At 48.5% G+C, this 23,168-nt stretch overlaps 1 protein-coding gene and 1 pseudogene across 1 annotated transcript in view; both read right to left on the reverse strand.

Annotated features, from left to right (window-relative positions):
• The window catches only part of LAMA5 (laminin subunit alpha 5), a 232,468-nt gene that overhangs the window by 35,559 nt on the left and 173,741 nt on the right, over nucleotides 1-23,168 (reverse strand). The window contains exons 41-58 of the mRNA XM_077335780.1: nucleotides 21,263-21,493; nucleotides 20,280-20,393; nucleotides 18,845-18,972; nucleotides 17,678-17,758; nucleotides 15,973-16,187; nucleotides 14,781-14,881; nucleotides 13,826-14,006; nucleotides 11,585-11,728; nucleotides 10,691-10,842; nucleotides 10,485-10,595; nucleotides 8,909-9,020; nucleotides 8,193-8,363; nucleotides 6,847-7,043; nucleotides 5,860-5,976; nucleotides 4,987-5,141; nucleotides 3,724-3,865; nucleotides 1,974-2,076; nucleotides 105-218 (exon numbers count right to left, since the gene is read on the reverse strand). Coding sequence (XP_077191895.1) covers nucleotides 105-218; nucleotides 1,974-2,076; nucleotides 3,724-3,865; nucleotides 4,987-5,141; nucleotides 5,860-5,976; nucleotides 6,847-7,043; nucleotides 8,193-8,363; nucleotides 8,909-9,020; nucleotides 10,485-10,595; nucleotides 10,691-10,842; nucleotides 11,585-11,728; nucleotides 13,826-14,006; nucleotides 14,781-14,881; nucleotides 15,973-16,187; nucleotides 17,678-17,758; nucleotides 18,845-18,972; nucleotides 20,280-20,393; nucleotides 21,263-21,493 — 2,569 coding nt within the window. The remainder of the gene's footprint in view (nucleotides 1-104; nucleotides 219-1,973; nucleotides 2,077-3,723; nucleotides 3,866-4,986; nucleotides 5,142-5,859; nucleotides 5,977-6,846; nucleotides 7,044-8,192; nucleotides 8,364-8,908; nucleotides 9,021-10,484; nucleotides 10,596-10,690; nucleotides 10,843-11,584; nucleotides 11,729-13,825; nucleotides 14,007-14,780; nucleotides 14,882-15,972; nucleotides 16,188-17,677; nucleotides 17,759-18,844; nucleotides 18,973-20,279; nucleotides 20,394-21,262; nucleotides 21,494-23,168) is intronic.
• LOC143836469 (dynein light chain roadblock-type 1 pseudogene) lies at nucleotides 17,836-18,488 on the reverse strand (annotated as a pseudogene).

The raw sequence follows: 23,168 nt of genomic DNA on the forward strand, positions 1-23,168 counted from the left end.
AGATTTCCCAAAAGTAATTTTAAAAAACAGTACAGTAGAGTGCCTTGAATATTAAAGATTTCAACACATTTTTCTTTTGTAAAGGAACTGTAACATGGACTCACCTTGGACAGCGTCCAACTTGCCCCTCTCGGACTGCAACCGAGTCAGAAGTTGTTCCCTCTTTGCTCGGGTGTCAGTCAGTTTGTTTTTAGCTGCCTGCAAGGCCCTCTTGATCTCTTGGGTGGAAATGAACATACTTTCGTAAGAACAAGGCTGAGAGGCACACAAATTGGGACTGAAATGCCTGATCCCTGACACTGACTTGTCTCCATGGATTTATTTAAAGTATTTCTGTGCTGCCTTTTAGCTCCCAGTGGAAAAATCACCGTATAAAACATAAGCCAATAGACATAAGCAGCACAAAACCTGTCCATAAAGCAGGAGACCCTTAAAAGAAGGAACAGATACCCCTCCCCACCATTAGAAGTCTGAGTTAAACAATGTGTTTTAGTGCGGAATCTAGAAGAAAGTATGGCTCAAGGCTCAAAGCACTGAAAATACCCTGTCTCTAGTTTCTAGCCTGGGAGGGGGCACAGAGAACAGGGTGCGAGAGGCAGATCTTAACTGGTGGGCTGGATCGTATGGAAGAAGAGGGAGGGGGAGCTACACAATGTATTTCAAATATTTTCCAGCCAGTTTTATAATAATACAGCCAGTTGGTAATAACAGCATACATCGAGGCTGCCTGTTCATTTCAGATGACTTCAAAATGCAAGGGAACACACCCCATGCTCTCCTGAACCAAAAATCATGCTCAACATGCACAAACAGTTCATACAGAAGTCCTGGAATATTGAAAGAATGGAGGCTCACATCTGGCTATGTGGCCCTCTGGACAGCAGTGGGGCTTTAAAACTCTGTCCGAAGCATCCTCGCGCCACCTGCAGTCCTGTTGTAGAACTACACCATTTGTTCATGCAGTATCGTGGAGCGAAAGGAGGGAAGGCTGTGGTGGTTCATAGAATCCTAGAATCATTTGGAAGGGACCTCCTAGGTCATCTAGTCCAACCCCCTGCACTATGCAGGACACTCACATCCTAATCGCTCATCCACTGTAACCTGCCACCCCCTCGCACCTTCCCAGACTCAGCCTCCCCATCAGATGGCTCTCCAGCCTCTGTTTAAAAATCTCCAAAGATGGAGAACCCACCACCTCCCAAGGAAGCCTGTTCCACTGAGGAACCGCTCTGACTGTCAGGAACTTCTTCCGGATGTTTTGACGGAATTGCTTTTGAATTAATTTCATCCCATTCATTCTGGTCTGTTCCTCTGGGGCAAGAAACTATGACTGCCCATTATACTACAAAGGGTAGCGTGGCTTAGTGGTCACAGCTTCTGGTAAACCCCTCAGCTATTAGCCTTCTCGAGCACACAATTGCCACTGGGTGGCCAAAGCATGAGAGGACTTTGACTAATGACATCTTGTCCTGCAGGAGTGGCCATCCACTGAAGAATGACCATCCCCATACAGCGAGGGGGGATCCTGTAATAAGCCCACCTACACCTGCTTCCGCTCTCATCCCAGACTTGAAACAGGTTGGTGCTGCTCTTTCCGTCCCGTAATTTTAAAAAGCAAGAAACAAATTTATTCAAGCTTCATCACCTTTGACCACTAGACTAATCCAAGCCCTGAACCGGCAACTGCTAGGAGTGAGTTTCTGGAAGGCATTGCAGCTCAAGAGGGGGGTGGAAGGAGGAGGAGGAGGAGGAGGAGGCGGGCTTCGGGGTCAGGAAAGGCTTCTATTGGTCAGGACCAAGCGCTGTATGAGTCCTGAATGGCCCAGGTTAGTCCAATCGCGTCAGATCTCAGAAGCCAAGCAGGGTCAGTCCTGGCTAGTTTTTGGATGGGAGACCGCTGAGAAAGTCGAAGGTTATTACACGGAGGCAGGCAACAGCAAACCACCTCTGAATATCTATTGCTTCTCTCTCACCTTCGTGGAGTTTCTTTTGCTCTCTCATCACAGCTTCTTCCAAGGCATTGCTTTTTCTCTTCATCTCTTTGGACTTGGCTCCGAGGTCATCCAGGATGACGTTCTGCGAACACAGAAGCTGCGCATTTGAATCCTGCTTGCCGAGCGCCTCCCACAGGACTCGAACCGCCCTTGGGCTGGAGTTGCCACACCCCATGCCTGCCTATGTGAAGGGGGAGCCTGGGAGACTTGGATCTAGGGTGGGGAGGGACCTCTGTAGGGCATAATTCAGGGGTAGTCAAACTGCGGCCCTCCAGATGTCCGTGGACTACAATTCCCATGAGCCCCTGCCAGCACGGCAGGGGCTCATGGGAATTGTAGTCCACGGACATCTGGAGGGCCGCAGTTTGACTACCCCTGGTATAATACCATGCAGCCCACCCCACAAAGCAGTCGTTTTCTCCAGAAGTGGAATAAATGCTTTAAATAAATCATTAAGCAATTCATACAGTCAGAAGATCAGCTGTGACTCCAAGTGATCTCCAGCTCACACCTGGAGGTTGGCAGCTCTATCTTGGGACTTCTGCAGCAATTCCGGTCAATGTTTCTCTATAGACTGTGGGTCCATTTCTCCCCAGTACAAGGAGCCTTCCCCTAATCCTCTTTGATCGTCTAGCATCAGGGGAAGGCTGCTGACCCTGGGGAAAAATGGACCCACAGGATTCGACTACGGATAGGCGAATTGGTTCGGACCTATCCCAGCCGAATCACCCATCCTCTACTTTAAACTGGCAAAATCAACGGTATCTGAATTGCGAATTGGTGATTCGGCCACAATTTGGCCAGTTTAAAGGAAGTGTCGGGACAGAAGAGAGCACACCAAGCAGCTGATTGTGACTGGTCAGCTGTTTGGAACTCTCCCCTTCCCACCTTCCCACCTTCCCAAGCAGCATCTGCAAAGGCAGAAGGGCAGGAGGGATTTAAATGGCGCACCAAGCAGCTGGCCAGTCATAGCTGTTTGACGCTGCCCTTTAAATTCCTCCCTGCTGCTTTCTCAACCAGAGGAGACACTCTCTGCTGCCTAGGAATGTAGGGACAGGAAGGTGAGGGTGGGAAATTCGGTCCATTTTGGATTCTCAGTGAAGGGTGATTCGGGATGATTTGGATTCGGTCAAATTGATTCCATATGGATCCGAAAAGGTCTGATTATTTTTTTCTGTGTGCATGCCTACTGTCCCACGTTATATTGCGAGTTTTACTGCTCAAAATACCATTTATAATTTTTGCAACAAGGTGAGTCCCCATCCTTCAAGAGGGTGGGCACTCTTTCAAACAGAATCTTGCCCATTCTGAGTTGAATTCACATTTGATAAGCCAAATACCCCCCAGTTTGCTGGCTGAATCAAGCTTTAAAGACGTATGTGTGTAATCTCTCGAACTAATCTAGCTTTCCAAATTGGGCCGTGAGGACATGCGGGTCTCAGAATAAGGGAGCGGGCAGCTGGGAGATGGAAGCAACCTGCCTTCCAACACCTCCTTGGCAAGAGACCGGCCAGCTGCTGGGTTCCTTTTGTGCTTTTGTCTGCCAGGCTGGCTTTCATTCTGCAAAGCCCTCCAACGAGAGATGCCTTTCCAGGGAAAAGGAGGCATTGCATGACAAGACAGCCAGCTCTTTTCGACAGTCATGACTGCCAAATGGAAGAGGTGCCGGAGAGGCCACTGGGCCTTGCCAGCTGCAGTTACCGTAGCCAGGACTTTGTGGATTCCTTACCGTCAACGCTTCACCGGCATCACGGTTGGCTTTCTTGGCGGCATTCTCTGCATCCTTGACTGCCTCGAGGATGCTGGCGTAGGCGTTGGAGGCATTGATCGCTCGCTGAATAAAACCATTCTGGTTTGTGCCGTGGATGATGCTGGTAGAATCATAGAATGGGAAGGGACCTCCTGGGTCATCTAGTCCAACCCGCTGCACCATGCAGGACACTCACAACCCTCTCGCTCATCCACTGTCACCTGCCACCCCTTTGAGCCTTCACAGAATCAGCCTCTCCGTCAGATGGCTATCTTGCCTCTGTTTAAAAATCTCCAAAGATGGAGAACACACCACCTCCCGAGGAAGCCTGTTCCACTGAGGAACCGCTCTGACTGTCAGGAACTTCTTCCGGATTTTGAGATGGAATTTCTTTCCATCCCATTGTTTTTGGTTCATCCCTCCAAGGCAACCTTTTTGAGTGTCCGTAGAATTAGACCCCCCTTGGTCCAACCTTTTTGAAACATGGGGGTTCTTTCAAGGAGAGGCTCCCACAGCTACGCTGCAAATTTGGTGCCTCCAACTCAAACCCCCTCCCCCTCTGTGACTACGGGATAAAGGGAAAAGGAACATTTTGCTCTCTTTAAACTACCTGATCCCTGCATGGCTGAAACTTGCCTGAATTGCAGTTCGGTGATTCAGCAAAGGAAGATTCAGGCAGTCGAATTTAAGGGGAAGTGCGATTCAGACCAAATTTATCTAAAAAGCGTCCGAATCAACACTGATTCGGGTGCTTTTCAGACTATCCGAAATGAGTCGCACATCCGTATGCCTGATCTTTGTTGGTCTTTAAGGTATCACTTGAGCCTCTTGTGGCACAGAGTGGTAAAGCAGGCGGCATGCTGTCTGAAGCTCTGCCCATGAGGCTGGGAGTTCGATCCCAGCAGTCGGCTCAAGGTTGACTCAGCCTTCCATCCTTCCGAGGTCGCTAAATGAGTACCCAGCTTGCTGGGGGGTAAAATGGTAATGACTGGGGAAGGCACTGGCAAACCACCCCGTATTGAGTCTGCCATGGAAACGCTAGAGGGCGTCACCCCAAGGGTCAGGCATGACCCGGTACTTGCAGAAGGGATGCCTTTACCTTTACTAAGGCATCCCTAGACTCCAACTTGGTTCTCCTGCTATATGTCACCAAGAAAACCCCCATAATAGAGACCTAGCTCTGTTTGCCAGCCAATAAGAGCTCAGGGAGTGGGGGGGGGGGGGAGCCAAAGGAAGAGTTACCTGGACAGGTTTCGTGCCAGTTCATCCAGGAGCCTGGCATGGTCCTCAGCATCCTCGACAATGGGGATCTTATTGCTCGTGAGAGCGTACTCCTTGGCCTTCTGCGACAGAGGGTATTTGGCCCCATCTAGTTGGGCTGCTGCTTTCTCGGACTCCTGCAAGACATCAGGGATCACTTGCGGGCATCCGTGTGCTTTGGAACTCCTGCGAGCTCATTTCTTCCCCCCTAAGAGAGAACATCTGTCTGTCTGTCTGTCTCTCTCTCTCTCACACACACACGCATACGCACAAAAAATCCAAGCATCTGAGGCCTACTACAAAGACAGGAAGGACATGGACCTTTTCCCTGTGATTAAGAGTAGTGAACATCTCGGGAGAGAGAGTAAAAAAAGTGAGAAACTTGCTGATAGGATGGGAGAGACCCTTCTGGGTGGCAGTGTGTCATATGTTCACGCGGTCATTCGTTTGTTCATTCATAATTCTGTTTGTAAGACTGCTCCTCTCAGCCCAGCCATCTCGGGGTGGTAGACATCACGTTAAACAACATTGGTTAAAATAGTTATAATATCTAAAACAACATCTGCGTCCTTCCTGCCAAGCCTCTTCCACACGACTCTCCTCTGGTTGGTTGCCAGAGTATCGATGTTACAGGGGAGATAGAGTGTGTATGGGTGTATGTGTGTGTGTGTGTGTGTGTGGGGGGGGTTCTAGATGTTACCGGAGGCCTGTTCTCAACCAAATGCCTGGTGGAAGAGTCTTGCACTCTTTGGGGGACATATTCGGAGAGACGATCGCTCATGTACACTGGGCCGGGACTACGAATGGCCGTAAAGGTCAACCTTGATGTCACGCTGGCCTTTCTGTGCCGCTTACCTCTGTGATGTTGTCGATTATCAGCAGGAAATCAGAGACCTGGGCCAGGAAGTCCTCGGCCACATGTAAGACATCCTGGATCATGCCATGCTGTTCCTGCAGCTCCCGGCTCTTTTGCTGCAAAACAAGCAATGTTTAACGACAGCAGCCCGCTACAGAAAGCTGGCATCTTAAAATCCCAACCTCCCCCTGAAAAGGTGGCCATGTACAAAGAGTGCTTCTACAATGCAGGATCTCCTGCAGGTTTTCAGCTCTATGTTCTGATCTGCAGGTCTGCCCCTGTGCTAGCTATTTATTAATTTATTAATTTATTAATTTATTAATTTATTAATTTATTAATTTATTAATTTATTAATTTATTAATTTATTAATTTATTAATTTATTAATTTATTAATTTATTAATTTTTGGATCTTTACCCCGCCATTCACGGCAAAAGTCATCCTGTGGCAGCGTACAACATAGGTCTAAATACAATATATCCATAAAACCCCCATTAAAGCACTGCAAAAGTAACCGCATTATAAAACAATATCAAACAACATCAAAAGATGGCAGCCTAACTTCCGTATAGGGTCAGTGGCCTACCCACCCTCTCCCAAAATGACCAATGATGGGCCTGGAGGGGGCGGGAAGGGGAGGAGCCTCGTTTGGGTATGTCCACAGCTCTGCTTCCCAACCATATTGCGTATGATTGTGCCACTTCTGGGGTTTCTCAAAGCCTGAAGAATTATTTCAGGGGTTTCTCAATGGTAAAGAAGTTGGCTGCTTCAAACACACGTTGGACCAGCAAGGTGCCTTTTTAGTTCATTTGATTCCCTGGGGCAGGGGTAGTCAACCTGTGGTCCTCCAGATGTCCATGGAGTACAATTCCCATGAGCCCCTGCCAGCGTTTGCTGGCAGGGGCTCGTGGGAATTGTACTCCATGGACATCTGGAGGACCACAGGTTGACTACCCCTGCCTTGGGGCACAGTAGCGCCCTCGTACCTGGTACTCCTCCAGGTGATTCCGATTGAGGCTGTTGAGGTCCTCTGTCTGACGGGTCTTGTTGACAGCTTCGTTGAGGGCGTCTCGCAGGTCCATGAGCTCCGAGCTGTACCGATCCAGCCTCTCATTGATGCTGTTCGCCAGCTCCTGGTTGGACTCCAACTTGCTGAACAGCTCCGATTTCACGCGATGCAGCACTGATGGGGCAAGAGATCACAGTGTTATGCCAGTCACGACGGACCAGGAGGGTCGCGTAAGGACTGTGCGAAGATGAAATGATAAAGAGGCAGCAATGATTTCAACCGTAAAGTCCTCTTCTTTCCTGTGCTTGCCTTTCTGCTCCTTCTCCTTCCCATATTCTTTCCTCTCCTTCTCCTCCTTCCTATATTCTCCTTCCTCTCCTTCTCCTTTCCATATTCTCTTTCCTCTCCTTCTCCTCCTTCCTATATTCTCCTTCCTCTCCTTCTCCTTTCCATATTCTCTTTCCTCTCCTTCTCCTCCTTCCTATATTCTCCTTCCTCTCCTTCTCCTTCCCATATTCTTTCCTCTCCTTCTCCTCCTTCCTAAATTCTCCTTCCTCTCCTTCTCCTTTCCATATTCTCTTTCCTCTCCTTCTCCTCCTTCCTATATTCTCCTTCCTCTCCTTCTCCTTTCCATATTCTCTTTCCTCCCCTTCTCCTCCTTCTCATATTCTTTCCTCTCCTCTTTCCTATATTCTCCTTCCCATATTCTCTTTCTTCTCCTCCTTCTCCTTCCCATATTCTTTCCTCTCCTCCTTCCTATATTCTCCTTCCTCTCCTTCTCCTTCCCACATTCTCTTTCATCTTCTTCTCCCCATATTCTTCTTATTCTTCTACTTTCAACATACTATTTCCTCTCCTTCTCATCCTTCCCCTTCTCATCTTCTCTCTCAACGTTAGTGGAACTGGCTCCAAACAGAGGATAAGAAGAAGAAGCTGGTTATTTATACCCCGCTTTTCACTTTGGGGTGGCCCAAAGTGGCTTACAAACATCTTTCCCTTTCGCCCCTCACACTGTGCAAGGTAGGCTTGGCCGAGAGAGCTCTAACAGAACTGCTAGAAAACAGCTCTAGCAGAATTTAAAACTCCATAAAACTTAAAACTTAATAAAACAACCGTGTTGCCTATTCTAAATCCTGGGGTGAGATTTCCATGATGTGCATGTTTTTATTTATTTATTAAATTTGTATTCCGCTCTATTTTGAGTGACTCAGGGCAGATTAAAGAACTGACAGCCCTTGACCAGTCTGAGGGATTCCAGACAGAGCACAGCCCAGACTGATTCTCCACCCCCTCCGTGCCTCTGCCCTTTGCCGTTCTACTCACCTCTCTGAGCTTCTTCGTGCTCTTCAGCGGCTACTGCTCTTTGGATGCCGAAATCCCTGCTTTTCATGTGCCTCAGCATCGCGTCCACCTCGGCTAGCTTCTGCCGGAACTCCTCTTTGGAGGCAGCGCTGGCGTTTGCAGTGGAGACCGTCTCCATCTGGTAGATAAGATCTGAACAGAAAGCCAAAGCACACCAAAGTTCTTTCAAGGAGCTGTCAATAGGAAAGGCTCTAGGACAGGGTGGCTCTCCGGGTGTCCATGAACTACAATTCCTAAGAGCCCCTGCCAACTGGTAGGGGCTCATGGGAATTGTAGTTCATGGACAATCGAAGAGCCGCTGTTTGGCCACCCCTGCTCTAGTAGATAAAAATTGGTTGGTATTGCCATCCTATTTCTTCCCCATCCCTCCTTTAAAGTGCAGCGGATGATGGTTTATGGAGACTTATCTTCACTGCGACCCTGTGAGGTAGGCTGCTGTGAGTGAATTGCCCAAAGCTATCCGGAGAACTGTCAGGGCTGAGCAGGGCTTGTTTTAACTATTAGCTGCCTTGGTGGTTCCACTAGGGCAGAAAGGCAGGGGACATTTAAAAAAAATTATCCTGTACTTTAAAGAGTTTAGGCGGATATGTGTTGTTTTCCTGTTCTCCATCCTCACAACACCCCTGTAAGGGACGTTAGGCAGAGAGAGGACCTGAGTAGGGAGAAATAAACCTCACCATCAATTTTGCTCTGAATGTTTTGGATTTCCAGAATCAGGTTCTCTGCATCTTGGTGGCTTTCTTCTGTACTTTCAGTCACTTGATTAGCTTTTCGATGGGTCATGGTTGCCTAAAAAGAACAGTAAGTCATTAGTTTAGTTGAGATCTAAGTCACGGGGGGCACCAATTGGGGAGTGCGCTTGTGGTGGTTGCTACACAATAAGTTGAAATATAAATAAATCAACATCTACCCATCCAGGACGCTCCTCTTTTCAGAGAAGCCGCCGTACCTATGAGCCAAAGGTGGCCCATCCAATAGTTCTCTGAGGAATGGGAAGGCGACTATAAGCCACTTTGAGCCTCCTTCGGGTAGGGAAAAGCGCCATATAAGAACCAACTCTTCTTCTTCAGTAATATCAGGGCTCTCTCAGCCTCACCCACCCCACAGGGTGTCTGTTGTGGGGAGAGGAAAGGGAAGGCGAATGTAAGCTGCTTTGAGACTCCTTTGAGTATAGAAAAGCGGCATATAAGAACCAACTCTTCTTCTTCAATAATATCAGGGCTCTCTCAGCCTCACCCACCTCACAGGGTGTCTGTTGTGGGGAAAGGAAAGGGAAGGTGAATGGAAGCCACTTTGAGCCTCCTTCGGGTAGGGAAAAGCGCCATATAAGAACCAACTCTTCTTCTTCTGAGTTCAAATAGTGGACTCACAGCTAGGCTGATTCTGCACTTACTTTGTTTTTTCCATTGTGGATCCTTCTGAATTGTGGATCATGCTGAATTCAGATTAATTTGAACTCGGGTCTTCCTCTAGCCTCCCCCCCCCCCAACTGAAACAGAAAGTGTTCTGCACTTGATTGAGGAAGCTCAGAACAGGGAGGGGAGCCAAGCACAGCAGGAGACTTTCTTTCTTTTCTTGAACAAGGGGGGGGGGGATTGGAGACAGCAGAGGAGGGGGAATAAATCCAAGAGGCAAATCTCTGCTGAGAGAAGTTAGGGCTTCTGGAGCGCAGTCACTTTAAGACAAGCCTTGCAACCGGGAACCAGGAAGTCTTTGAACTGACCCCCTGGCCAATCAGGGAAGACTGCTTTGTTGTGAGGCACGGAGAAGGGAGATAATTCACAAAAGGCAAAAATCTGCACACTTCCTGATGCCGGGTTTTCAAATATCAAGGCTTATATCCACTCCAGGATATCGCAGGGGAAAGGTAGGGGAAAGCTGTATCAATCATGCATGTTGCAGAGAGAAAATTTAAAGCCCCCAAAATCAAAATTGAATTCAGTGTTCAACATTTATTGGGTGATAAGACCTTATATGGTCATGTTGACCCACCCACCCCTTCCAAAATGGCCAATGATGGGCCTGGAGGAGGTGGAGAAGGGAGGTGCCCCGGGTGGGTATGTCCACAGCGATGTTTCCCAACCCTATTCTGCCCGATCGTGTCACTTCCGGGGTTTCTCAGAGCCTGAACACCTTTCAGGGTTTTCTTGATGGTAAGAGTTGAGGTCACCATATGGGGTCACCATAATTCAGCTGTGACATGATGGCCCTCTTCCCCAAAAATGCAGGGGCAACAAAATGAAAGCACCATACCTTGTGTTGTAGGGCATTCAAATCTTGGATGAAGTCCATGTTCTCCTCTTCCAGTTCGTCTGCCTGTTGCCTGACCACATTGAGGGACTTCTGATACTCACGCAGATGGTTCTGTGAAGGAGGAAAGAAGCTGAATAACGAAGCTGTGAAAGATATTTTCCTACAACCAAAGGAGGAAGAGGGCTGTTCTGGTTAGCGCCACGTACCGCGACGGCTTGCATGGAACCATTGATGCTGTGCAGACGGGCCCAGGCGATGGAGGTGCCATTGAGGTTGGTCAATTGGTGCCTGAGAGCAGGGAAAGTGTCTTCGATCTTCTGCAGGTCCTCCAGCAGGAGCAGAACGCAGCTGTCGCAAGCTGTTAGCGAGGAGACAAGAGTAAGCGTGCTGTTCTTAGTAAAGACCTAGGCTGCAGGGCCACCACGAATGGAAAGGACTGACTGAGGTGGGCCTAAATTTCAGGAGTCACAGGAAAAAGCGGAAAGCTTAGGTCTGATAAATGGAACACCCAGGGTAACAGCCTACGTACTGTTCTCCAAGCACATTGGTCACTCAGTTGCAAGACTTCTCAAACTCACAGCTTTCAAATGATCAATTCACTGGAGACCACATCTTCTAAGTTGGCAAAAGCCAGCGTGGTGCAGTGGTTAAGAGGAACGAACTCTAATCCGGAGAACTGGGCTTGATTCCGCACTAACAGGAGACGCTTCCGCCAGCGGAACTGAAATGTGCTGCTTCCCTCCCTTCCACCTGTTGATTTCCCTGTGATGATCCTCCTGGAGGACAGGAGTCCTTTCAAGAATGGCAGGAGGAGCAAAGGAATGGCTCTACAACAGGAAGGGGGAACTGGAGGAAATCAGACCTTTCCTCCTGCTAGCGGGAAATCCTCACAACACCTTCACTGGCAGTCTTCAAGCACACTTTTCTTGGATGCTTTAGGATGCTCTGGGCTGATCCTGCGTTGAGCAGGGGGTTGGACTAGATGGCCTGTATGGCCCCTTCCAACTCTATGATTCTGTGATCCTATGAAATGTAGTCATACTCCAACCCACGCCGGCATTAGAGCAGGGAAGGAAGAAGGGGAAACGGAGCGGACTAGCCTTCGCATCGCATGGTGTCCGGGCCGTCCACCACGGGGATCTCATGCTGCTTCGTGCACGTGTCACACTGCCTCCCGGTCAGTCCGTTGGAGCAGGTGCACTCTCCCGTCCGGGGGTTGCAGGAACCTCCTTTGCAGTGACATTCTGGTACAGGGAAACGTGAAAAGTAAAGAAGCCTCAAGTTACACACACATTAATCCATGTGGGATGAGAACTCCCCCCTGCTCACACACCATATACAAGCCACACTTTATAATTATCAAGGATTAGAATGGAATTCTACGGTTGAGGCTTGAGATCTGATCTCTTAGACTAGGGGTAGTCAACCTGAGGTCCTGCAGATCAGTGGTCCCCAACCTGTGGGCCGCGGCCCGGTGCCGGGCCGCGAAGGCCATGGTGCCGGGCCGCGGCTCCCTCTCCCCCCCCTCCCCGCAGTAAAAAACTTCAAAGGACGCAAGCTTGCGGCCCGGGAAGATTCTTACTGCGGGAGGGTGGGGAGAGGGAATCAGGGCCGGGCCGTGCCCGTGCGGGGCGCGCCCACACATTGCGCAATGCGCGGGCGCGGCCCGCAAGCGCGGGCCGACGTGCAGGCGCGGCCTGATGCATGGCCGCGGCCCGATGCCCTGCCAGTCCCCAGCCTCAGAAAGGTTGGGGACCACTGCTCCAGATGTCCATGTCCAGTGTTTGCTGGCAGGGGCTCATGGGAATTGTAGTCCATGAACATCTGGAGGACCACAGGTTGACCACCCCTGTCTTAGACATCTCTGCCTGCATTCACGTTTGCCGATTGGTTTTCGTGGGGGAAGTTTCATCCTTCCTTTCCCCACCCCGGAACTGCACTTTTGATGGGCAATGTCAGAATCTCACTTATTTCGGCAATTTCGATTTAAATCTGGTTTTAGACTGCATTTAGTATTTTATTGAAGCGGGTAGCCGTGTTGGTCTGAAGTTGCACAATGAAATCAGAGTCCAGTAGCACCTTTAAGACCCACAAAGATTTATTCAAGGCGTGAGCTTTCGAGTGCAAGCACTCTTCCTCAGACTAAATTTAGTGCATGCACTCAAAAGCTCACGCCTTGAATAAATCTTTGTTGGTCTTAAAGGTGCCACTGGACTCTGATTTTGTTAGTATTTTATGTCATTTTCCGATATGCTGTTATCTGTCCCGAATCAGCCGAGACACGACAGAACAGCAGCCTGGAGAATAAGAACAATAACAACAACAATCATATTTTTATTTTTATAGCCCACCCTGACCGGTTGGCTCAGGGCGGGTAACCACAGGCACATATTTACATATACATTAATAAAATAATTACATTAATAAAATAATAATCAAAGCAACATTGGAAAGTGACCCTCCTGTTCTGCCATGACAGCTTTGCTCGTTGCCAAACTTGCAAATCTCCTTGAACCAGTCCAAGGGCCCACTGAAAAGTCAAAAAAATCAAACCTTGCTAAGATCATTCTCCTGAAGAAACAATTTCTGCATGCAAAGTTTGAGTCCGGAGGCAGCGCAAAGACTAACAAAGTGCCTGGGGATAAGCTTTGGCATGCACGGATACGTCTTCAAATACTTCTTCAGAAGGGTTCCTGTGCATGGAAGCTAATCCTCAAAATTAAACCCTGTCGCTCTTAAAGATGTAGCTGGACTCAATCTTTGCTCTGATGCTTCAGACCAACACGGCCACCCGCCTGAATCTAACGCCTGTGTATACCTACTCACAGATCCTCTATAGCAGGGGTGTGCAAACTGTGGCCCTCCAGATGTCCATGGACTACAATTCCCATGAGCCCCTGCCAGCATTCGCTGGCAGGGGCTCATGGGAATTGTAGTCCATGGACATCTGGAGGGCCACAGTTTGCACACCCCTGCTCTATGTGATCTCTTTGTCCAAATTGTGCATCCCGGAATCTCCGGTTAGAAGCACCCAGCGGCAGGAGGCACAAAAGACCCCCCTAACATGAGACATGGAAGAGCTCTGCCGGTCCGAGCAGGCAATATTGCTAGGCCAAGCGTCTGACTCAGTAGGGGGAAGCTTTGTGTGCACCCATCAGTCGGTCCAAGCAGACTGTGCCGGTTAGCAGGTCGCTAAATGGACGCTGCCCTTTAGCAGGGCGGTGCTCCGGTATTCAAAGAGGGAAGCATCTTTCTAACTGAGCAAAGGCAGTTTTATAAATCCTGTGCAACAAGGATCAGAACGTTTCTCCCGAGGCCATCGAGGGTGAAAGGAGACTCACTCGTGCAACCACTGGAGCTGAGCCCCCAGTAGCCGGGGGTGCACTGCTGGCAGCGGGCGCCCGTCACGCCTGGTCTGCAGCTGCACTGGCCGCTCTGCGGGTGGCAGTCCGAGCCCACGGCTCCTGCGTCACACTCACACCTCTGGCAGCCGGCGCAGGAGTCATAGCCGTAGTGCCCTTCCTATAGGGGGGGAGAAGGCTGAGGGTTAGTTTCACACTGGTGAGAAGCAGACATGGAAGGGTAGACCTCTTCGGGGATTTGCTTTGCTTTTAAAGTCAATGTTAAAAATGTTCAATGCACGGGGAAAAACACAAAAATAACAGGTTAAACATAGTAGCAGGACTGCTATTTTTTATTATTTCATTTATATGAAATTATTAATTATTTATGTAAAACATAGGACACGATTTCTGCAAAAGGCATTCGTATCAAAAGCATTTAGATATATGTACTAGAATCAAAGCCCGTTATAGCTTGAAATTATTTACTTAAAAAACAGTACACAATTTCTGCAAATGGCGTTCATTTAAAAGGCATTTAGATATATTATATGTACTAGAATTAAAGCCCGTAGTAGCTTGAAATTATTTACGTAAAACATAGTACACAATTTCTGCAAAAGGCGTTCATATAAAAGCATTTATATTATATGTACTAGAATCAAAGCCCGTTGTAACTTGAAATACAACAGGAGCTAGCATGAGGGGAGGGGGGAGAAAAGAGAACGAGAGAAAGAAAAATAGAGAGACTGGAAGAAAGTTATAAAAAAGGGAGAGAAAAAGAAAGAGAAAGATAGACAGAAGGTGAGAAAAAGCTGGGAGTGGGCAGCAACTTCAGTCTGAGACTGTACCTCTGCAGAACTGTCACGTTACAGAGCAAGGGAAGAAAGGCTAATGAGACATAGTTATGGGGTGTGTGCATGGGGCACTGTGGAATGCCTAAGTCAGATTTTACCTGGCAGCGGTCACAGCGCTGACCTGTCACTCCGGGCTTACAAAGGCACCGTCCGGTCCTGGGATCACAGGATTCCGTCCCGCATGATGCACAGTGGCATTCTGCAAGGGCAGAAAAAGGTGGGGAAAGCATGACTGGATTTCAAGCATGGGAGACCTAGGCAGACAGCTGGGGAAATGCATTCTAGAAAGACGTTTGAGAAGGACCGTATATTCTTAAAAGTAATATTTTGCCAGATCTGCTGTCCAATTAATCAGAGCCAGTGTGTTGTAGTGGTTAAGAGTGAAGTCTTCTAATCTGGTGAGCTGGGTTTGATTCCCTGAGCCTCCACATGCAGACCGCTGAGTGGCCTTGGGCTCATCACAGCCTAGATAAAGCTGTTCTGACTGAGCAGGGCTCTCTCAGCCTCCCCTCCCTCACAGGGTGTCTGTTGTGGGGAGAGGAAAGGGAAGGCGACTATAAGCTGCTTTGAGACTCCCTCTGGTAGGGAAAAGCAGCATATAAGAACCAGCTCTTCTTCTTCTTCAGCAATATCAGGGCTCTCTCAGCCTCACCCACCTCACAGCGTGTCTGTTGTAGGGAGAGAAAGGGAAGGTGAATGTAAGCCGCTTTGAGACTCCCTCTGGTAAAGAAGTGCAGCATGTAAGAATCAACAATTCTTTTTTTAACAAAAAATCCATTTATGTAGGCCAGAGACAGACAGCCTCTTCAACTGGGGTGGTGATATTGGAAAAACTGTGCATGTACACAAAAGTTTATACCCAGAATTAAACTTTGCTGTTCTTAAAAGTGCCATGGGACTCAAACTCTGTTCTCTTGCTTCAAACCAGCATGGCAGCCTACCTGAATTTTACTTTGTCCCATAAGATGTTTTTAACACATGTATTTATTATAGGGAAGGGACAGCGGCATCGCATAACCCAACCTCCTCCAATCTCACAAGCTGAGCTGGGTCAGCCCCTGGTCGGGGGAACCACCAAGGAAGTTTATATATTAAATATCTATTAAGATATTAAAATTAATGAACTCATCTGGTGTGCTGGTTGTTAGGTCAATTTCCTCCTTTTCTGACTCGGTTTCCCATAGCCCACAATGGTGGTTCGTGGAAGCGCTTTTGTGATGCCTCTCGTCCCTAGAACTGATACCTGTGCATAAGGAGTGCCCTCAGTTCCCCATGCGGGGTCCCACTTACCAGTGCAGTTCTTTGCGAACACCGCATCGCCATAGTAACCCGGAGCACACAGTTCACACTGGCGCCCTGCGGTGTGGTGCATGCAGCCTGTACAGGATCCGTCCAATGGGTTGCAGTCATTGAAAAGCATGTTGGGGTCGGTGTTCCCACTGCAATTACAAGGCTGGCAGGTACTTCCAATCACTAAAGGGTTTCCGTAGTAACCCGGAGCACACCTGCGGACAGAAAAAAAGGTCTTTAGGAACTCCAAGAGGTGAATTCTCCCTAAAGCTGGCCCAGGTCTACACTCCCCTATTGGATGATCTTATTTGTTTGTTTGTTTTTCATTCATTCATTCATTCATTCATTCATTCATTCATTCATTCATTCATTCATTCATTCATTCATTCATTCATTCATTCATTCATTCATTCATGTGGCTTATATCCCACCACTCACATACAATGGCTCATGGCAGATCACGAAGTCCTCATTTAAAAACCCATTAAAACACCCATTAAAAGGACATACCAATACAATACAGAAATACCACAGCAAACTCTATCCCCGTGCCCAAAAGACTGATACACCCACTAATGAGGTGGGAGAAGGGGCCTAGCTGGCAATGCCCCAGGTGCTAACATGAGGCCTGGGAGTGGGGGCGTGATCTTTCTCACTGCCCCGGCCTCAACCAAAGACATGGCGAAAGAGCTCCGTTTTGCAGGCCCTACAGAATGCAGAAAGCTCCCGTAATAGTTATAATAGTAATTATTATTATTATTGTAGCCTGACCTTCCCTGTAGGCTCAGGATGGGTGACAACAGTATAAAATATTAGCAGAAAGGCCCATTTCAAAAACCGGCTGGGGCCAGTGGGGGGGCTTCCCCACCCTATCCCGGGAGCCAGGAAGAGTGGTACGGGCGCTGCAGAGATTGAATGGGCAGTTTTTCCCGCCCTGGCCTAGCAACCAGCAACCAGGAGGGCAGGGAGAGCTGTGTGGGCCAGGCTTCCCCGCCCTCCACTGGTGACAAGGAAGAGCAGGGTGGCTGCCCTGGAACATAGAATCATAGAATCACAGAATCATAGAGTTGGAAGGGGCCATACAGGCCATCTAGTCCAACCCCCTGCTCAACGCAGGGTCAGCCCAAAGCATCCTAAAGCATCCAAGAAAAGTGTGTATCCAGCCTTTGCTTGAAGACTGCCAGTGAGGGGGGAGCTCACCACCTCCTTAGGCAGCCTATTCCATGCGAGGCAGGCCTTCCCTACATTCCCCTGGCAGCCAGGAGGACAGAGAGAGGGAATCAAACCCAGTTCTCCAGGTGAAAGCTTGCCATTACGCCATGCTGGCTCTTGTGGAGAGAAAGGGGGATATTTGGGATAGGATTTGTAAGGTTGATTGTTTTGAATTTCGTGCTTTGTTCTTTGACTGATCTATGTTTTCCCCTCAGTATCAGGCTGGATCTCGAAAGGAGTGCATGACTATGCTGAACTTTACATATATATTTTGTGATGTTGTTGTCCATTTTTTTTGTATCAACACTGTGTCCTCAGGAGCTCTTCAGACCCTTAAGATGAATCGCTCCAAGTGTGAGGCTTGCTGGATCAAACTGGGTGTTGATCCCGTGTGATTCTGGTGCTGGCATCGTTTGCGGGCACTGAGAGGGGCAAGGAAGCAGACTGTTTCCCAGGGAGGGAAGCGTCACAGTTGAACGAGGAGACGAGTTACCGTTCACAGGAAACTCCGGCGTAGCCCGGCTTGCAGAGACACTGAGTGGTAGAGCCTTTGTGGACACAACCAATGGCAAAACTGGGGAGGAAAACAGTAAGAGAGAAGATCACCATTAATATTTTATTGTGTTTTGATTGCTGTGGTTTTATTGTATGTGCTTTTTTCAAAACTTTGATTACATTTTAATTCATTTTAGAAGAAAAAGCCTCTTTGTATTTAAATAAGCCAGAAAATAAAGGGGACAAAAAGAATCAAAAACCTATTTAGGGATTGCAAATATACAGAAAATAGCCATGTTAATTAGGTTACAACAAACCTATCTATTTTTGACATTTAAGTCATCTGTCACCAGGCTTCTCCAGGGTTATATTAATATGCTTGCAATAAAAAAAAAAGAATCTCAATTAAGGTGGCACAAGCAGTACAATACTAATGGCTGTTTTAGATATTAAATAAAAAGATGCATTTGGGGTATAAGGAGTTTTATATCATCTCAGGAAGCTTTCATTCTGTTGGCTTCTGAACAACAATCAGGAAATAGTCCTTATCTGGTGCAACTGTGGTCTCATTTTTCTTGGAACGAATCCGCAAGAAAGTGAGGTCATTTGGGGGGTCACTGTCTCGCACGGTGCCCCTGCCTGTCATGATTAAGCTGCATACTGTACAGTGGTGGAGTTGTCCATGGTGCTTTTAATGGGAATGCCTTCTGAATTAACAACAATGATTCCTTGGACTCCCTTCTGACTCTGAATTCGCTTCAGGGTTTCTCCCACCTCAGCCATGTTGCAGGGAGCCACAGCTGGCACCACAATCTCCGTCTCCACGGCTGTGAGCGCACGTGCGCTGTCTGCCGCCGGCCGGGCTGGCTCTTTATTGTGTTTTAATGTTTTTAGTCCCTCTGAAGAGCGAATGTATCAGTGGAATCTTTCTGTTGATGGAATGCAACAATCTTGCTCCCCTTCTCCCGCTGTAGGGATTTGAAACCAGCCTCCCCAGTACACAAGCATGTTAGTAGTCCCTAAAATTGGTCAAGCCTTCCTCTTTTTACTATGTGACAGCTGGGACTAACAACAGCAGCCATCTCATCCTTCCCCAGAGTGCAAAAGGGGCTCTTTCGGGAGGGAGGCGCTAATCAAGGGGGGAAGGTTTGCACGAGAAACTTACTTGTTAGAAGCGACCGAAAGGGGACAAGGGCATCCAATGCACTGCAGAGATCCATCAAGGGAAGAGTTGGCCACAAAACCGTCCTTACACCTGTCACAGTGATCGCCTTCTGTGTTGTAATGGCAGTTCTGCAGGGATAAGAGATGGAATCATAGAATCAAAGAATCCTAGAGTTGGAAGGGACCTCCTGGGTCATCTAGTCCAACCCCCTGCACTATGCAGGACACTCACAACCCTCTCGCTCACCCACTGTAACCTGCCACCCCCTTGACCCTTCACAGAATCAGCCTCTCCGTCAGATGGCTCTCCAGCCTCTGTTTAAAAATCTCCAAAGATGGAGAACCCACCACCTCCCGAGGAAGCCTGTTCCGCTAAGAAACCACTCTCACTGTCAGGAACTTCTTCTGGATGTTTAGATTGAATTTCTTTTGCATTAACTCATTTCTAAAGTTCTGTGGCTACACTTTGTCCACCCAGCCTTCTTGGGCATGTATGGCTATGCCTAAACACAGGATTTTATGTAGATGCTGCCGGTTCAACCCAGCGATCCATCTAGCCCACCAATGGCCAGCCAAAGGTTTCTTGGATGTCAAAGAAACAGAGAAACTTCTTCTGTTTCTTCTTCTAGACCAGGGGTAGTCAAACTGTGGCCCTCCAGATGTCCATGGACTACAATTCCCAGAAGCCCCTGCCAGCATTCGCTGGCAGGGGCTTCTGGGAATTGTAGTCCATGGACATCTGGAGGGCCGTAGTTTGACTACCCCTGTTCTAGACGCTTTCTCTCACTGCTTAGTGCTCAGTGGCTGATATACCTCCTCCCTTACAGTCCAGCCTGCTGCTTAAACCCTGCTCTCTGTGATTCTGCCTGCACAAGTGCGGTGGGTGGAGACCAGAGCCAGGGCTTTTTCAGTGGTGGCTCCTCACTCTCTGAACCAATTCTTTGCTACGGTTCATCTGGTGCCTACTCTATTCCCCTTTAGGCACCAGGCCAAAACACCAAGCCCATTTGTGAGACACATCCAGTAGAGTCTCTGGGGAGGGATCACATACATTGTCTAAATAAATAATTCAGAGGTAAAATGCTCCTGAACCTGGAAGTTCTGTCCAAGCTTGTGGCCACTGCCACGCTATATGACATGGAATTATTTACATTGAATAAGCACAATGTAACTGGCTAGATATCAGGAATTTTTTTTTTTACTCAGAGTGGTTCAGCAGTGGGATGGGCTTCCTAAGGAGGTGGGGAGCTCCCCCTCACTGGCCGTCTTCAAGCAGCAGCTGGACAGATCCTTATCCTGGGTGCTTGGGGCTGATCCTGCATTGAGCAGGGGGTGGGACTCGATGGCCTGTCTGATTCTGTGTCAAAAAGACCATGACTGTAACGGAAATGACTCTTTTGGAGAAGAGGAGGCCGGCAAGCACTCTGCATACTTACAACACAAATTCCAGACCCTGAGAGGCACTGATCAGAATTGCCATTGCAGTTGCAGAGAACACATTTCCCCAGGAAGAGCCCCTTGGTGTCTCTGTAATACCCCGGAGCGCACTCCTGATGAGAAAAGAGAACAAAATCCACATTACACCTTGATCAGCCAAGCTAACTTCTGCAGCAATCCTGGCGGGTCTCTAAGGCAGGGGTAGCCAAGCTGTGGTCCTCCAGATGTCCATGGACTACAATTCCCACGAGCCCCTGCCAGCATTCGCTGGCAGGGGCTCCTGGGAATTGTAGTCCATAGACATCTGGAGGACCACAGGTTGGCTACCCCTGCTCTAAGGAATCTCCTTTGAAAAGCTCAGCTAGCAGCTCATCACAAAACTTTTCCTGTTTGACTAGCTGTGTCAGGAGTCGAGGAGAAGATCTGAACAAATGGGCTGGACCTTGAGATGCCAGCTTCCAGGTGGGACCTGGGGATCCCCTGGAATTATAGCATCTCTCCAAGCAGCAGAGAACAGTCCCCCAGGAGAAAATGGCTGGGGGACACCTTAGCATTATAATCTGTTGAAGTCCCTCCCTGCCTCCAATCGTGCCCATCCCCAAATTCTCCCCTCCAAAAACTGGCAACCTAGCCAGACCCAGGGTGTCTGTTGTGGGGAGAGGAAAGGGAAGGCGATTGGAAGCCACTTTGAGCCTCCTTCGGGTAGAGAAAAGCGGCATATAAGAACCAACTCTTCTTCTTCAGTAATCTCAGGGCTCTCTCAGCCTCCCCTCCCTCACAGGGTGTCTGTTGTGGGGAGAGGAAAGGGAAGGCAACTGTAAGCCACTTAGAGCCTCCTTCAGGTAGAGAAAAGCGGCATATAAGAGCCAACTCCTCCTCATCACCATCCTTTTTTTGCCAAAGGAGTTATGAATGTCAGGCATCCCAGCTGCTCTACATAAACGCTTGTCCAAATGTTCACCCAATTATGCATCTTTCCCACCTGGCAAGAATCTCCTCTGTAATTGGCCGGACACATGCAGAGCTCCACATTGCTGGCCTGGAGGCCCCCGCCCGCCTCCGACACGGTCTCCATCGTTGGCCGATGCAGGGACACCGAGGAGGAGATCTGGGAGAACAGCGCCCGGATCTGCAGCTGCTCCAGGTTTGCCAAAACCATCATCAGCTCTTCCCGGGAGACAGGGTTGTGCGTCTCGGAATGCCTGAAGTGACCCTGCAGAAGGGAAGAGAGCAGGATTGTGGCCTTAGAGGGAATTTGTGGCTTCCTTAGAACTCGCTGTGTCAACGAGAAATATTCATTCCATCATCCCTGCTACAGTGAATGTTCCAGACGGGCCCCAAATCATTCAGCAGCATTCTGCAGCTAGAACGAAGCATTCCTTCTGTTTGAAAAGCTGCAGCCTGAATAGCTTTGAAATTACTCAGTTTGAGTCCAGTGGCACCTTTGATACCAATCAATTTTTATTCAAGGTATAAGCTTTCATGCGCATGCTTGTAACCTGAATAAAACTTCATTCATTCATTCATTCATTCATTCATTCATTCATTCATTCATTCATTCATTCATTCATTCATTCATTCATGTTTATATTTATATACCGCTGCTTCATACAGGAGCCAGTTTGGTGTAGTGGTTAGGAGTGTGGACTTCTAATCTGGCATGCCAGGTTCGATTCTGCACTCCCCCACATGCAACCAGCTGGGTGACCTTGGGCTCAACACAGCACTGATAAGACTGTTCTGACCGAGCAGTGATATCAGGGCTCTCTCAGCCTCACCCACCCCACAGGGTGTCTGTTGTGGGGAGAGGAATGGGAAGGCGACTGTAAGCCGCTTTGAGCCTCCTTTGGGGAGGGAAAAGCGGCATATAAGAACCAACTCTTCTTCTTCTTCATTCATTCATTCATTCATTCATTCATTCATTCATTCATTCATGTTTATATTTATATCCCGCTGCTCTTGAATGTGGCAGTTTACAAGATCAATAAAATACAATAAAATCCCCTAAAATACCCCATTAGTACAAATATAACATGGCGAGATAATAACATAACAAGATGGTGAACAATAAAATACCAAAACACTCCCCCGTTCAGCATGGGTCATTAACTCTCTCACTCCCTGGGAGCGAGGAAGCTATTGACCTAAACTTAAGAGATCCTCAGATGGTAACTCCAGGTACCGCTCTGGCCTCAACCGTACGCCTGGCGGAAGAGCTCTGTCTTGCAGGATCTACGGACCTTTGTTGGTCTTAATGGTGCCACTGGACTCAAACTTTGTTTTGCTGCTTCAGACCAGCATGGCTACAGAGCCTGGATCTAGGTAGAGCTGGAATTCCAGAAGCCCTCCCACTGTTGCCCTCCAAGCACCAAGAATACAGAGCATCCCTGCCCCAGACATAAAAACACAAAAGAAGCCCTGCTAGATCAGGCCAGTGGCCCATCCAGTCCAACACTCTGGGTCACACAATGGCCAAAACCCAGATGCCATCAGGAGGTCCACCAGTGGGGACAGAACAAGGCAAGACTCTGACCAGTTTAATTTCCATAGCAGCTTTGCAAAGACTGCAGGTTCAGTCGTTGCTGCTGGAGGAAAGGCCTTCCCATCTAAGTCCCTTCTTTGCTGTCCGAGATACAGCCCTGACTGGGCACTAGTCATTGGGGGCTGTATCACATGCCATCCATGATGACCCTGGCAATAGCCAATAGGTGCTCATCCTCTTGCACAACCACATTTGTGACTGTAATAGCGGCACTAGCAGCAGAGAGATTAAAATGCCTTAAAACGAGGCGGCTGGACAGAGCACATGATCTGTGACTTCAGACTTGGTTTGCTGTAAGATGATAGTCTGCAGGGGGTCTAGACCAGGAGTAGTCAACCTGTGGTCC

Source organism: Paroedura picta, chromosome 4, assembly GCF_049243985.1.
Source record: "Paroedura picta isolate Pp20150507F chromosome 4, Ppicta_v3.0, whole genome shotgun sequence".
Taxonomy (NCBI): Eukaryota; Metazoa; Chordata; class Lepidosauria; order Squamata; family Gekkonidae; genus Paroedura; species Paroedura picta.